This window comes from Erithacus rubecula (assembly GCF_903797595.1).
Source record: "Erithacus rubecula genome assembly, chromosome: 12".
NCBI classification, from domain to species: Eukaryota; Metazoa; Chordata; class Aves; order Passeriformes; family Muscicapidae; genus Erithacus; species Erithacus rubecula.
Window position 1 is genome coordinate 3,594,381 of NC_136664.1, and position 15,453 is coordinate 3,609,833.

The following is a 15,453-nucleotide window of genomic DNA, read 5'->3' on the forward strand; positions in this document are numbered from 1 at the left end:
AATTAATCCAGAGGTGATGCAGGGCACAAGGTTAATATCAGCTAATTAAGTTCTGCTGTTTATTGTCCCTCCCACACGTGGCAGTGCTGAAATGATCATTATTTACACCTTGGCAGTCCTGGGTGCACACAGGGGGTTTGTTTTCTGCGTTCACAGGAGTCAGTAATGCTGGGGGAGATGAACTCTGCTCTGACAGAGCTGCACAACCCAAATAAACACAATTACAGGGCTGGAATCAGGGGCTGGCCCTGAACCCCTCAGAACAGGATTTCTTTTCTGTCTAGCCCTGCTGTTCAGCACAGCTTCCCCTTTTCTCATTTTTACAGAATGGGGAAAAAAAAATCTGAGAATTCAAAGTTCTGGACATGGAATTAATGAGCAAGTTGGAGCATGGTGTCCCCCAAAATCCACTTTACTCAGGCTGGTTCCCACAGCCAAAACCACTCATCTCCTTTCTCCATCTATTCTCCTTGACAATATCTGACTTCACCTTTAAAACACAGCTTTGTCCTTTGGGTAACCCCTCAGTAATATCCCAAATTTTTGCTTTCATTGCGAGATGACATTTCCCAGTGCACCTGATTTTAGGATGCATTAAAAAAAAAAAAAAATCCAGTACCAAGCAAAGGACAGAAATATGTTTAGTGCTACATTTCCCCCCAGAAATTTCCTAAGGAAAATATGTATATTAATGTATAAGTAAATCATAATCTCAGCAGATTTTTTTTTTTTCTGTTACACTTAAGGTGATACTTTCTTTCTCCTGTCAGGCCCTGCAAATGTTCCCTGAGTCATGTGCTTACAAAAATGTAGAATTACTCTCTTAAAAAGAGCATTTTACAATTCATCACCAGGGCTATACCAGCTGCAGCTGTGTAAAAGTGTTAACATATTAGCTGTTATATTACAGGCAAATCTTTTATTTATTTTGTGCCTTTAGCTCAGGAGATTTGGAACACTGAAGATTTTCTCTTTCTTCCCCTGCTGCAAGTCACTTGCTGAATTTTCCCTAGATAGCTTAATTTGGATTCTATTTGACAGAAGGAACTTTAGTACACACAATATGCAAAAAAATGTTGCATTTTAACAAGGAGTTTAGTAATGTTTCTATTGTCACTGTCATTGTATTGAATAGATTATAATCCAGCATATCAAGGATGAGTTATTACTGGTATTTAGTGCCTCAGGCACGCTGACTGCTCAAATATTGTCAAGAAATTAACTCTGATTAGGATGATTTATTACATTTCCAAGAATGCTTCTAGACTAATTGCACCTAGCATTAAGACATCAATGTAGGAAGAAAGGAGTGAGGTATAAACCTAAATTTAAACTGCTCTAAATTTGAAGTTCTAAGATTGAAAACCACAACCAAAAGGCAGGATTAAAAGTTGAGTTTGCATAAAGGGAGTAATAACATTCAAATAAGAAGTAGAGCATAAATTCTCTTCTCAAATTTCCAGTATATCATCATGATAATCTATACATCTGCATAATTTTAAAGTTAATTCCTCTTTCTTCCATTTTCCAAACTGGTCCCTAATACATTTATGTGACCACACAGAGAAATGCTGCAGCAGATGGTTAATTGTACATGGTTAATTTTCAGAAGAGAGCATTTGAGGCAGGAAAGGGAAGGTTTGGTGCTGGTTACTCACCACTGTCGATGGCCAGGAACAGAGCAGTGTAGATGTTGTTGTGCACAAATGGAGATTCCCTGTCCAGCACTGCTGTGGTGCCAACTGTGCCATTGGTGGGGTTGATTTCCAGCCACCCTGCTGGGTCCTTGTACACTGAATACCTGACAAAAGTGCACAAGTTGTTATCAAATTATGGGTCTGAACATAAAACAATTGCATTGCTGCAGAGGAATTGGTCTCTGCACTCAATTGCTTCTGCAAGTGGATCTCTTAATATTTCAAAATCACAATTTAATTTGCCTTCCCTTAGTGCTTTTAAGGTTAGCTGGCAGAGGGAGATACAGAGAGAGGTTTGAATCAATTCCTTTGGGTGTATATATATATATATATATATATATATATATATATAAATGTGTCTGTCCCAAAGTTTAGCAGAGAAATCAAGATTTTCCAGCCAGAACACTTCCAACAGGCCCCTGCATCCACACTGACCTCATGAATCCTATCACATTCCTCCCTTTTCCTGACTCAAAACTCCAGCTGGACTAGAAGTTGTATTTTTAATTTACATTTCAGCATTTTAATTTTTTTTTTCCTCACTATTAGTTATTTTGTGGTGAGGTGCAAATGTACAAAACTGTGGGGAATGGTAGTAAAAAGTCAGACAATGGATTCTCCAGGTCTGTGGGGAGGTGGTCACACCCAGCCCTGCTTGCATACATTTGTTTTACACTCTGGATTCTGGATCTTTCTCTTTCTTCTGATTAAATTCAACCACATCTGTGTTGCCTCAATCAGAGCTTGGAAATGCTGCCTCCAAAATCCCCCAAAATTAAATTTCCTGTTGTGCTCTCTTTCCCTTAATTAGCACAAATATTCAGCCCCCCAAACTGGCAATGTTTAGAGAGATTGTGGAGTTTACACACCAGGAACTTCCCTGCTTGACTGAAACAATAAATACAAGAATGTTCATTATTAGGGCCTAATTCTATACTCAGTTAAATATATTAAGTAATAGAACAACCAGAGCTGAATTAAATGATACCAATTCCCTCTCCAATGAAATGTGTTAATATCTTAAACCAAAACTGCAATCATATAATCAATACCTGGGATAATAACCTGTTTATCTTTTTTTGTAGTGAATTGTTATAGGCCATAAACCACCATACAACCTTTTATAGACATTTTAAATTGCCAGTAATTGACATGGAACTTGTTATTATTTAATGAGTCTGTGACAAGGCAGTGCCTCATAGTGGCATTCACCTGAAAGTGAATTCACCTGAAAGTCCTGGGTGATAATATTGCCAAAAAATTGAAAAAAAAAAAAAAAAGAAAAAAAAAAATAGAAGAAGAAGTCCTGACAGACAGCCCTGCCCAGGCTGCTTTTTACCACAATTTTGGTTCAGGCTGGAAAAATGAAACTTGCTGGGGGCTGCTGAGCCTGGCTGTGGAACACCAGAGTGAGCACCAAACCTTCAGCATCTTCAGCCAGGAAAAATGACACACCTTTAAGAGCTCTTAGGATGTTATAATAAGTTAAAGAGCAGATTTGAAAACCAGAAACTTTCAGTATTTATGTAGAAAAAGAGATAAATAAGGAAAATAGTTGGCTTATTTATGCTGGCAGAAAAGAAACTCTGAATTTCACCACTGGCTTCCCCAGGAGCAGAAATTATCCCTCAGGGAATATGTGGAAAAGAATCAAAGGGAAGCATTAGTGCACAGTGAGATGTTCCATCAACCCAACATGTCCCTCCTCCTAACAGCCATTTAAACATTAATCAATACCTCAGCTTTATCTCCCACAAAAATGAGTGCCTGAAATGGCAACAAATGCAGATCATTATTTCATCTCACTTCTTTGTTTCTTCTTTTATTGTTGTTTTTATAACTTTGCAACAAAGGTATGCACAAAAATATGAAGTGAGGGCAGCCTAAAAAATTCCTAGTCTATTGTAAAACTGCAAATTCTCAATTAACCCCAAAACCATTTCAGAAGATTCAACACTTCTAAAGTAATGAGAATGTAAAATGGATTGTATTATCTTCCCTGATTGCTCTACAAAGCACTGTTGGCTGTGCAAATAAAAACCTGGATTGTATAACCTGTGATTTGGCACAGGATATTGTAAAAGTAGTACTTTGTCTTTCCCACCACATTTTTTACTTATTGTGAGAGCATATTGCAGTACAGTTAAGATGATTGGGTTTTGTTCCATTTTTTTGAGGGCTCTGCTAGCAAAGGTTTAGAACAGACCCACCATAAAAACCATGATAAAAATAGAAGTTTTGAATGCAAAGATTCACTTCCCACTTTTGACTTTGGTGGGATCTGTGGATTTCACAGCAGCTTTTAAATTTTTTTAGGTGTTTAGACATGAACTTTCCTGCATGTACCTCCTGTATCTTCAGTCCTGAGCAGGGATTTATCAGATGCACCCAGAGCTGTGCTCTCTCCTGTGCCAATTTATTTTTATTTTGGTCTTATTCTACTTGCCAGCAGTGCAATTTAGTGCTGCTCATGGAGTTTATTTCATTGTGTTTTTTTTTTAAATTTTAAACTGTGCCAACAAATCCCAGCTCCCAAGGGCTTGTGTGACAAAAGGGAAGGGAAAGTGGGTATAGCATCTTCTGACTGTGACCTCCTTGGTCTGGGTTTGTGTCCTGGTGTTGTCTAAGCCAGGTATAGCAAAGAGAGCAGCAAAAATAAATCCCTCAGACTGGAATTGTCTGTTCCAGTGTTTGGGTGCACACCTTAGACACAGACCTCCAAAGAGACACAGAGAGGTTATGGATGCAGAACAGAACACAAATCAAAATTTGCACTTGGTGCAGAGCTAAAGTAGAGTAGTAGACACATGGAAATAATTTAAAATTTGTAAATGGCATTACATCAAGGCTGGCTGAAAAATCATGAGCCACTAGCCCTGAGAAAAGGTTCACAGGGTTTTTTTGGGAGAGACTGGTGCAGCAATTACAGCACAAATATCCACACCCAGGGAGGCAGTGGTGCTTCTCAGAGAAAGATAAAAAAACCTCCCCAAAATATAAAAGTGCAACATTAAAAATCTGGATCAAAAACTGCATTGTGCTCTATATAGAGATGACATAATGCAGAGTTTTAAAGACCAACCTGCTTCCCATGGAGCTCCCTCTTCTCCACTGTGCTCTCATTACCTTTTGCCTGCACTAATTACAGCAGCATATGGCACCAGAAAGAGCAGAAAGGGAACCTTATTGTAGCACAGTGATTCTCCAGCTGAACCACACTCCACTCTCATTACTGAGGACATGGCAGCTTTTCTGCTTTTTAGCCAGGAGATAACAAAGGTACTGCTGCTCCCAGGCTGGGCTGGCTTATGAGCTTTGGGGAGGGCAAAAACCATCTATCTATCTATCTATCTATCTATCTATCTATCTATCTATCTATCTATCTATCTATCTATCTATCTATCTATCTATCTATCTATCTCTATATATATATATCTATATATCTATATAGATCTATATATCAATATATCAATATATCTATATATCTATATATCTATATATCTATATTTTATATAGATATATATCTAATCTAAATATCTATATATCTATCTGTACATTCCTAGCCTTGCACAGCTGGCTCTCTAATTCCTATCCCAAGTGAAATGAAAACAGTAACAGCAATTCTCTAATGCATACTGTAGTAATAATATATATGTCACTGTACTGACATTCGATTTTGTAAAGATCATTTTGATGTGACCTCCAAGATTGTGTTGGTTTGGGACTTTTTTTTGTGTCTGTGTGTTTTTTGTGTTTTGTTTGTTTGTTTGTTTATCTGTGATTCACTTTTTTTTTTTTTTTTCCCACATACTGAAAAACAATGTGGATTGATTATATGCATTAATTATGAGGTGCAGGTGAATACAGAGGTTTGAATTCCATTTTTTACTCAGATATAAAGCCACTGCCTAAAATCTGCTCTGCATCCCCTAAACACAGCATAAATTTATGGTCCTTGTGACTAAGCCTGGCCTAACAGCACAAGGGAGCTTGTTTGGGTTACCTGAACTAATTTCCATTGCAGGTAAGGACTGAAAAGCAACCAGAGGATTTCATATCAAAGGGAAAAAAAAGCATAAATGCTTCATCACACAATGCTGTTGGGACAAAATGTAAATATTTTGACATCTCAAGAATTACAGTTATAAGAGAAATGACAAAGGGACAATGGTGACCCATTAAAGGCTTTTCCTGATTTTCTCCTGACTCCTGGTCCTCAAGGATTTCAGAGCTCTCTGTGTCCAACCTCAGGGCTCACAGAACCAGAGTGGTAGAATTTGGAGATCATCACTGACAGATTTCAAGATCTTTTGTGAATCTTAAACCTCACTTTGTCTGGCCTAAACACCTTCCTTGTAATCATTATTAACACAGAGTAAACCCAAAAGATGCTGTTAAAAATCAGAAAATGAAAAACTGTGTTTGTGCTTTCCAGTGCCCATCTTTGATTTACACACTCCAGCTACTAAGCTAAGCCTTCTTTAGCATTAAATCACATGAAAGGAGCAGATTTGGGTTTGGGTTTAAATGCACTAAAAGTGTGGCTCTATGCTACATGAGCAGTAAAAACCTCCTGCAGTGCTCTCCTGCAGATTCAGACATGCTCAAATTACCCTGGCTAGATTCTTTATAGAAAAGAAAAGAAAAAAAAAATTAAAAATGTAAAAAAGCACATTGAACTGAAATCGATACTGTTATTAATCAGAATAAACATATCATTAACAAAATCTAAAACCTGAGATAAATCACACTGTTGAGGAAGGTGTTGGGTCAGATGCAATTTTAAACTGACTGAAGATTGAGGATTTATGCAAGAACCATTTTTCAGCTTCCTGGAACGGATTTACAGCCCTGCAATATTTTCACAGGCTGGAAATGTCAACTTAGAGCACAATTAAAAAAAAATAAAATTCAAACTCTCCATCATTTTGCAGGGTTTGCTCCTTGAAAACCTCACATCCCATCTCCCCCCATCTGAACCAAAAGATTCCTCAGCTTTGTTTTGTTTGTCACATCAGGGATTTAACAGGCTGGCATTCATCACAATTCTCTATCTCCAATGATACCATCAAAACAGAATGAAAAATTAGATGAAATTCAGTTTTCAGTCCCCCGCCACTGAGAGATGTCAAATGAGAAAATGGTTGACTAATTAGTTATTTGTGTGGAGAAATAATGGTCTAAACCCCTTGGTAAACATGAAGAAAGTAACAGGAGAGTTGTTGCAACTCAAATAATAAAATACATCCAAACTCAAAACCTACAGCAATTAATCAAATCAAAATAATAAAACTGTATTAATGAGGTGTTTGAATAAAATGTTCTGGAAACGAAAATATTTTTCATTATTATTGTACAGTCTTTCGAACATTTCTCTATGCTGAAACCTAATTTTCTCTTTTTCTTTCCTTTGAGGCAAAAAAAAAAAAAAAAAATCCCTGGAAACTGAGGTGTAAAAAAAAAAAATCCACAAACTCATTTATGTATGTTTTAGTCAGAAGTGATTAGGGCTATGTTAAATGAAGCCAGAGGCCATAACTATCAGAATTATTCCTAAAGCTAGGGAATAATACACCATATCTGGGACTAACACACTGGTATAATCAGGTTGTTACTGTTAGAATAATTGTCAACACATGCAAATCAGTAAAAGTTTTCTCATTGTAACAATTGTGCCTCAAAAGCTAATCAGCATCAGATGAGCTTCGGGGTCTTTTACAAACTACCCAGAGAAGGATTTTGGCAGCAAAACTCTATCAAAGTTTCTGCACACGCCTGCTCTCTGTGCCTGTGCTTCCAGCCAAGGCAGCTGCTCCCACTGCAGATCCATTGCTGCTCTCACTGCCCAGGAGCTGCCCTGGTGGCTCCTGAAAAAATGGGAAATATTTATAGGAGCCCAGCAGAGTCACCAGTGCCATGTCAGTATTGAGCACAGCTGGGGAAAAGCAGATTTTAGAGATTCCCCAGTTTTGTTGTCCTGTGGGATGGGCAGGATGGCTCAGGCTGGGGAGTTTTGATGTGTCTGGGTCAGTGCAGCTCCTGCTGGGCTGGGATTGCCCTGGCTGATTCCAGAGTCCCACAGGAGCCACCCTGGGCTGGGAGCAGCTCCCAAAGGGCAGGGCAGGGGGTCAGCACAGCTTCCAGCCCAGCCTGTGCATCCAAACACATCCCCTGCCCTGCCCCTGCGGGCTCTGGCACCCATCTCTGACAGAAGGAAGGGAATCCACTTCTGCAAATGTATTTCCAAGAGGGAAGGATCATAAAATAATCATTTCAGCAGAGTCTGTGTGTGTGCCAGGGCAATGCTTTCACAGAACTGCTGCCTCAGAGCAGAGTGAGAGCAGCTCACACCCCAGGACCTTCACTGAACACTCACTGGCCTCTTCTGCTGCCTTTTCTCATCAGCACTTCTCAAAAATTCCAGTCCAGTATAAATCTGGAGGATATTGGATATCCCAGCTATGGGGAATAACACCTTGCCACTGTGAAAATAATTAATAATAAAGTCTAGAACTATCCCAGGCCTTTCTGCCAGGACCAGGAAATATCAAGGAGAACTAAAAGCAGAATTTCTTCCTTTGGTACTAAACATTAACAAAATTTTCTGTTAATGACAGATCTTTGGAAAGGAAAAAAGTGTTCACAAATGACACAAACAGAAGAGACAACAAACTGTCTCAGTCTGAACATACACACATGGGATCTGTGGCTACTTCCAAAGCACTCAGAGTTATTAAAACAAAGATTTTTCTCCATCCTATCCCTTAGTTTTTACTTCTATAGTGTGAGAGGACATTCTAGAATGGTTTGGGTTGAAAGGGATGAACCAGGATGAATATTTTAACTTGCATTTCCTTAGCCTACTAACAAAACCCAAAAAAAAAAAAAAAAAAAAAAAAAAAAAAAAAAAAAAAAAAAAAAAAAGGTAGCCTAAGAAAGGACAAAATTCAACACACAATAAATTGGCTCTGCAAGAAGTGGCAATTCAGAAAGAAAATCTGTGAAGGAGCTGACGGTGCCAGGAAGCAGAGCAGTATTTTCCTGTGCTGCTCCTGGGGCATTCCTGAGCTGGCTGGACTTGCACAGGGCTCCTTTGTGAGACTCAGCTATTCCCAGGGCATAGCACAGAGATGATGGCAGAGGAAGAATGTTCTGCTGGCTGGGGAAAGCCTCTGAGTTTGTTGGCACAGTGCAGCCAGAGTGCTGGCAGGACAAACAGCCCAGCCCTGCTCCTTCCCTCTGCTGCCCCTGTGAACACACAGCTCTGTCCCCCAGCTCTGTGAAATTGGGATGGGACAGCCAGGATCAAATGTGCTGCTGCAGGTTCCCTCCAGACACTCCTTTTGGGAGGTGTTGGCTGCTAATCCACTGGTTATTAAGTGTGTTTTCATGTATTTGACAGGCATAATCTTGAGTGGCAGAGATCCACTTGGAATCCAGATTTCACTGAAGGAAAAGGAAAACACTGATCCTGGGAGTTGAGCTGAACCTGATCCAGGCAAAACCTGGCTTAAGCCTTGGGTTTTTCCCACATTAGAGCACTGCCTGAGCTGTTATTGCAGTGCTGAGAGTAGAGCTGAGCCCCAGAAGGATATTTGTGTTTGTGATTCACAACAAGAGCTGAATTAAGAGCTGACATGTCACAGAGTGGATCTGCTGTGCTCAGGGTGAGCCCTCAGGGGGCTGCAGCAGCACCTTCAGCCTCTGCAGGGCCCCTGCTGCTCCTGCTGCACCAACAAAATGCCACTGCTTCTCCCTCTGTGCCCCCCTGCATCCCTGGGATGGAACTGGACAGAGCCAGAGCCCTGTGCTGCAAATTCAGGATCCTGCTGGCACACAGAGTCCTGCAATCATGGGATTACTAAAATTGGAAAAGATATTTAAGGTCATTAAGTCAGCACTGCCAAAGTCACTCGTGTCCCCATCCTCAGGAGGATCTCTGGGCACTTCCAGGGCTGGGGACTCCACCAGAGCCTGCTCTAACTCCTGCAGTGACTCTGAAATGCTTGTGCTGGCTCCAGCCCTTCATGTGGCCAAAGGTTTCCTCCAAGAGGAAACTGTGGGGCTCCAAACCAGGCAAACCACCCCAGGATGAAATAACCAAACCAGAATGGTTTGGGTGATGACAGCCTGATGGCAAACAAGGAGTTAATCAGGAGTTGTTAGTTAGGAATTAACTCCTTGTTCCCTAGTTAAACTCTAAGAATCTGTTATGAAAGTTGAACTCTCTACAGGACAGTGAAAGAGTATATTTTTTATATAAAATAAAATATATTACTTTGTTATTAGTAATGCAAAAATTGATGTGTTTTTCCTTTCAGTTCCCTTGTTTATCTTTGTTTGGAAAGAACTGAATTCATAGTAGGAAAACACTCTCTTGGTGATTTGTAGAGTTATGTAGCCCAGAGGAATTAATATTCATCAAGAAAAAACACTTTCCAACCTTGTACATCAATAATAAGGAAAGGAAAGGGTAGGTGAGAAATTCAGTAACATGTTTAATAATGTGAGGACATAATATCCAAGGAAAAGTTACATTAGCATCTGATAATGTGGAAAAAAGCACACTTATTCCTGGCTAATAATGACTTTAAAACTAAGATTTTTTTTTTCAGCTGATTTTAAATGCACTATGTACTTCTTACAGAAGAAATTTAATTAATTCCTTTTCATTATTTTGGTAATAATGGACAATCTTCTATTTAACTTTGATTACATTGAACTATACACAAAATAAGTGACCTCTTTCTGTCCTGGATGTTGGAGCAGTGTGTGATATCATGTCACATATTTTCTCTATTTTCAGACAGTTTCTTTTGTTTGCTAACTCCCTATCTTTAATGACCATGAAGAATGAGCAGGGCAGTGTGATTCACCTTTTCTGACCTCAGCGAGTCACATTCCCACATTCAAACTATCCAAACTCACTTTAAAGCCACAGATTTCTCTGACCCACCTGGCCCTTATCATGTTTCAAGGTTCTGCATAACCATGTCTTTGCTGTTTTATTTCTAAAATCATCAAGTCCAGCCTGTTCCATTTGTCAGAGGTTGCTGTGCTGAATTTCCCCCCTCTTCACCTTTCTGCCTGTAGGAATCTCTAACATCCAGCATCTAAGAGATATTAGAAAACAAAACACTGCTTTCCACTGGTTGAACAAAACCATTAAAACTCAGATTCCACACTCTGTTATGTTCATTGCAGCATCCCTTTTCTGAGTGATGTTACTGCAAAAGAAAATTATCTTTGCACAGGTAAATGTTAAAAGAAGATGACCAAAATTAAATCCTGAGAGTTATTCTGAAAAAAAAAAAAGTCACAAGGTATATTTCAATATATAATATACAGTGTATTAAACCCCCTGTGTTTTTTCACTGAAATAAAAAATTTAAGTACATTATTTATAGAAAAATTATCTTTTATATACTAAAAGGTGAGTTCATGCTGATGAGGTCAGTAATTTCTCTTTGCAGGTGAAAAAGCTTCTTTCTTGCCAGGATACACATCTGAGGGCTTGCTGTGATGGGCTGCCTACAACAAATCTACTGTGCACAGCACAAATTTTATATCATGTTCATCACCAGAATAACCAAGCCCCATTCAGACATATATTAAACATGACAAATGTGTGTCATTTAGAAAATCTGCTGGCCAGTGATGGAAAATGTGAAGAGGTTAGAGGGGAAAGCTCCAAAGAAATATTCATTTATGACACTAAAAGAGCTTTCATTAGATGCTAAGCAGTGAAAAAACAGGAAATGGATGATTTAGAGCTGCTTGTTTAACCTTAATTTACCACCCTGACAGTGCTGATAAACTTTTTATCCAGGCCTGGCCTGACTGCAGGCTGGTAACAATGAGGTAAATATTTTACCAAAAGTATTCCACTATTTGGCCATATATAGTTTTATTTTGTGCTTGATATCCATTGCATTCAGAGCTCAGAAATATAGTGCTCTGTGAATTTAATGTATTTATTCTTCTAAGATTCTATTATGCCCTAATTACTTCATTCTGTTTAACCCTGGGTTGGATGCCCAGGAGTTAAACTCCCCACACTCTTTTCCCTTTTCTTTTGGGATCCAAATGTTTTGCCAGCCACTTTCAGTGCAGGACCAGGGCATCACTGTGAGGTGAATTTTAATGTTTCCATTTGACAGACAAGGAACTGGAAGCCTCAAAACCTGTAAAACTAAAATAATCTGTTTTCTCCCCCTCCCTGAAATGACAGCAGCTGTAATGAAAAGACTCACCTGGCTGCACAAAGAAGGATTTGTTCAAAAGCACAGTTATACAAAGATTAAAGCCATTAGGGGCTTTTCCTTCTTTTTCTTTTTCCTTGCACTTCAAAACCAAAACTCTGCAGCAGTTTCCATGAGTCAACTGATTTAACACCCTTGGCATGGACACGGGCAAAAATGAGACAGTGTTGTTTCCTTTCTGTGTGAAAATGGTTTTTTTAAACACTGGTTAATAACTTAGACATTCCAGGGCCAGAATCTCTACACTTTGCTCGCTACTAATAGAAAAATTCCTTATTTTAGTCCTGAAGCATTAGGAGATGAATGCATTTGTGCAAAATGGGCTGAATCTCCAGAGAGGCTGGGCCTTAGGCAGTGAGAATTCTCGTGGAAATTTCCCATGTGGAAGAGGAAAGAGTACTCTGCCAGACCCATTAAAACAGGTAATTGTGTGAAAATTCTCTGGGATTTGGAGTGTTCAGTGGAATCTGGGTGAGAAGGGTGGGTGTCTCTGAGCTGAGGTGGTGCCAGCACTGCCCAGAGGAGCTGCCCAAGAGATCCCATGGATAATGATTATCTGGCTCCATGAAGAGCAGGCAGGCATGTCTCTGCAGGCATATTTACCTAGAGTATAATGGCCAGAAAATTAGGAAGAAGCCAGTCCCTAGTAATTCACATTTGAACCAAGAATGAATCTGCAGGCTCACTGCTGCTTAACAAAGTGCATAATTTCACTCTTACTCAGAAACTATTTTGCAGAAATTGGCATCCTTATTACAAAGTTAATAGAAAAATTCCAATTGAACTCCACAAGGCGTTTTTCCTATTACAGTAACATTGCAGAGCTCCATTTAGTAAAAATGAGTGCTTAAACCTTCTGACAATTTCTTCACTGAACTTCAATTCCACTCCAAGGATAGCCATCAGTGAGCCTGAAAGGAGATGGGGTCTTTGTACCTCCAAATGCACAGGCTGGGGCTGCCTTGCCTCTGAGCTGTAAGCACAGGACAGAAATTCTGTGTATTTGGGAAAGCTCCTGCTCCTGGAGGAAAACCTGCTCCCAGATTTTGTGGGAATATAACAGAAATTCTGTGTATTTGGGAAAGCTCCTGCTCCTGGAAAAAAAACCTACTCCCAGATTTTGTGGGAATACAACAGAAATTCTGTGTATTTGGGAAAGCTCCTGCTCCCAGACAGAAACCTACTCCCAGACTCAGTGGGAGCTTTGCCCTGAACTGGGGGTGCACATGATTTATTCTATCCTTAGTCTGGAGATGATAAATTAATGAAATGTGGCCAGAATGTCCAGACAACCTCTGCTCAGTGCCTTCCAAGATTTGCATCTGCTTTAAAGACACAAGTTCTGAATTGTTTAATTGGACACTTTACTTTCATGGCAGGTTTCAGGCTTGGTTTCAGCACCAATTTTCCTGCAAAACTTTGGTTTCAGTGCTTGGTTTTGCAGCTTTTGCCATCCTGTAAAACATCACTGGTGCCCCAATCATACAAATAACCAGCCCAAATAAATTTTTATCACAGCACCCCTAAAAGCTGTAACTCCACACAGACACTCAGGCACGATCAAACCTGGCTGAGTGAGACTCCAGAATTCAACAGCTTTAAAATATTAAGAGAAATTCATACCACCCCCTTCCCCAACAACACAATTCCTCACACTGTGTCCTCAAACTTGATAGCTAACTTATTATAATCAAGATACTCTTTACTTCTTCCAGAGACAAAATCCTGTCTTTTCTGAGACTAGAAGAGAACAGCAATGACAAAGTGAATTATTGTCTAGATCTGCCTTCCACTGCAAGCATAACTTGTGACTGATAGATCCTATTGTTATATTTCTCAAGAAGATCTGCAATATTGTTTAGTCAGTGACATGAAAAATGTGGCCTATAATTTCACAGTTCACAGCCATTCATTCTGAGTGCTGACACGGTTGAAATCATAATGTGGCATAATATTGTTATGCAGGATAAAGACAGAGGGTCTAATTAAACTCCCCTTAAATGCTACATTCATCCTTATTAATCAAGAATTCAGGATTCTAAAGGTAATATCAAGGCAAGTTGGAATAGGTGACTGTGGCTTATTTGATTTTGTGGAAACACAGATTTTCAGTGCTATCATCCACGGCTTTAATATCAATATATTAACTGTGATTTATGCCAACAGAGTAGAGCAGTGGAAAATTTTAAGAGCAGGATCTTCTGACAAGAATTGTCAGGAGTGCTGGAGTCTAGCTTCAGGTAGCTGGGTTCTGGGCAAATTTATGAATCATGGATTGAGAATTCCTGGGCCCCCTGCTTTAGGTAGCCTTCCATAATTTAATTCAGACACTTCTGCTGTTTCAGAGTCCAATCAAGGAGGGAGGATTTATTTTTTAAATTTTTTTTTCCCCCTCAGGAAAGGGACACTGTTTTTCAGAACAGCCTTAGTCTGGGTGAAAATTTCCCCCCTGCTCTGCCTCCTTTTCTACCAGGAGAGGACAAGGAAATAATGCTATACCAACCTGTTTGTGTACATTTAACCTTTCCCCAAACCCTGGCAACTGCTAGGAGAGCCAGACAGGGTGAGGTATGAGCACAGACAGGGCAGGGAGGGAAGCTCCCTCACCTCCCAGCAAGGCAAAAACTGAGATAACAAAGCTTAACCCCAGCTGGTGAGCTGGGATTGGCTTCAAGCACTGAAAATTAAGATATACAAAAGCAGAAAGAAGCAAAGAAGAGATCAAACATCTGCCCCAACACAGAGGCAAAGAATATCAGTAAAAAGAGAGCAAAAAGAAACATCAGTGAGACTTAGGGGTGTCCCTGACTGTGAGAGACACTGAAAGCAGCTGGGGCATCAGTGATGCCAGGAACCCTCCCAGGGGAGCAGGGAGATGCTGGGAGTGAATTAAAGCAGCCAAAAAACACCTGTGAGCAGCAAAGGGACTGAGGGACAGAGCTTGGGAGGCAGAGCAGCAGCATCTGCTCCCAGCTCAGAGGAAAAGCAGCTCCTGTGGCTCTGCAGCTCTGCTCAGAGCTGGCAGAGATGGAGCTGCCTGTGCTGGATGGTCAGCATCAGCTTTTACAGGGCCTGGGCTCTACTTTGGCAGATGTTTCAATTCTCTCAGCAGTGGGATTTCATTCCAGTCGTTTGTTCTCAGATCCCACCTGAGAATTTTTATTTATTTTCTTTTTGTTTGTTTTAATCAGTTGCTTCCCCCACATTAGCTCACCTTGGTGATAAATCCAGACAGTGCTGGGCAGCTACAAACCACCTTCTGCACGGGGAAAATGGGGCTGATTTGGTTTTTGAGCCATTTTCACCCTTCCAGAGTTACATCAGTGTGGTTCAGAATATGAGAGGAGAATAAAGGGGATACAGCACCACTACAGAAACAATTTTGCCTCTTTCCCTTAATGCTGTAGGCCTAAAGAGTTTGCTGAATGGGGAAAGAGGGGTCATTAACTTTCTCAGTAAATGAAAAGTGAAAGTTAGTTTGGTCAAACTAACTA

At 40.0% G+C, this 15,453-nt stretch overlaps 1 protein-coding gene across 3 annotated transcripts in view; it reads right to left on the reverse strand.

The window, feature by feature from the left end:
- The window catches only part of CDH13 (cadherin 13), a gene marked incomplete at its 3' end in the record, with an annotated part of 419,157 nt that overhangs the window by 22,135 nt on the left and 381,569 nt on the right, over nucleotides 1-15,453 (reverse strand). For all 3 annotated transcript variants that reach the window (XM_079316432.1, XM_079316433.1, XM_079316431.1), the window contains one exon: nucleotides 1,659-1,801. In XM_079316432.1, the coding sequence (XP_079172558.1) occupies nucleotides 1,659-1,801 (143 nt within the window). The remainder of the gene's footprint in view (nucleotides 1-1,658; nucleotides 1,802-15,453) is intronic.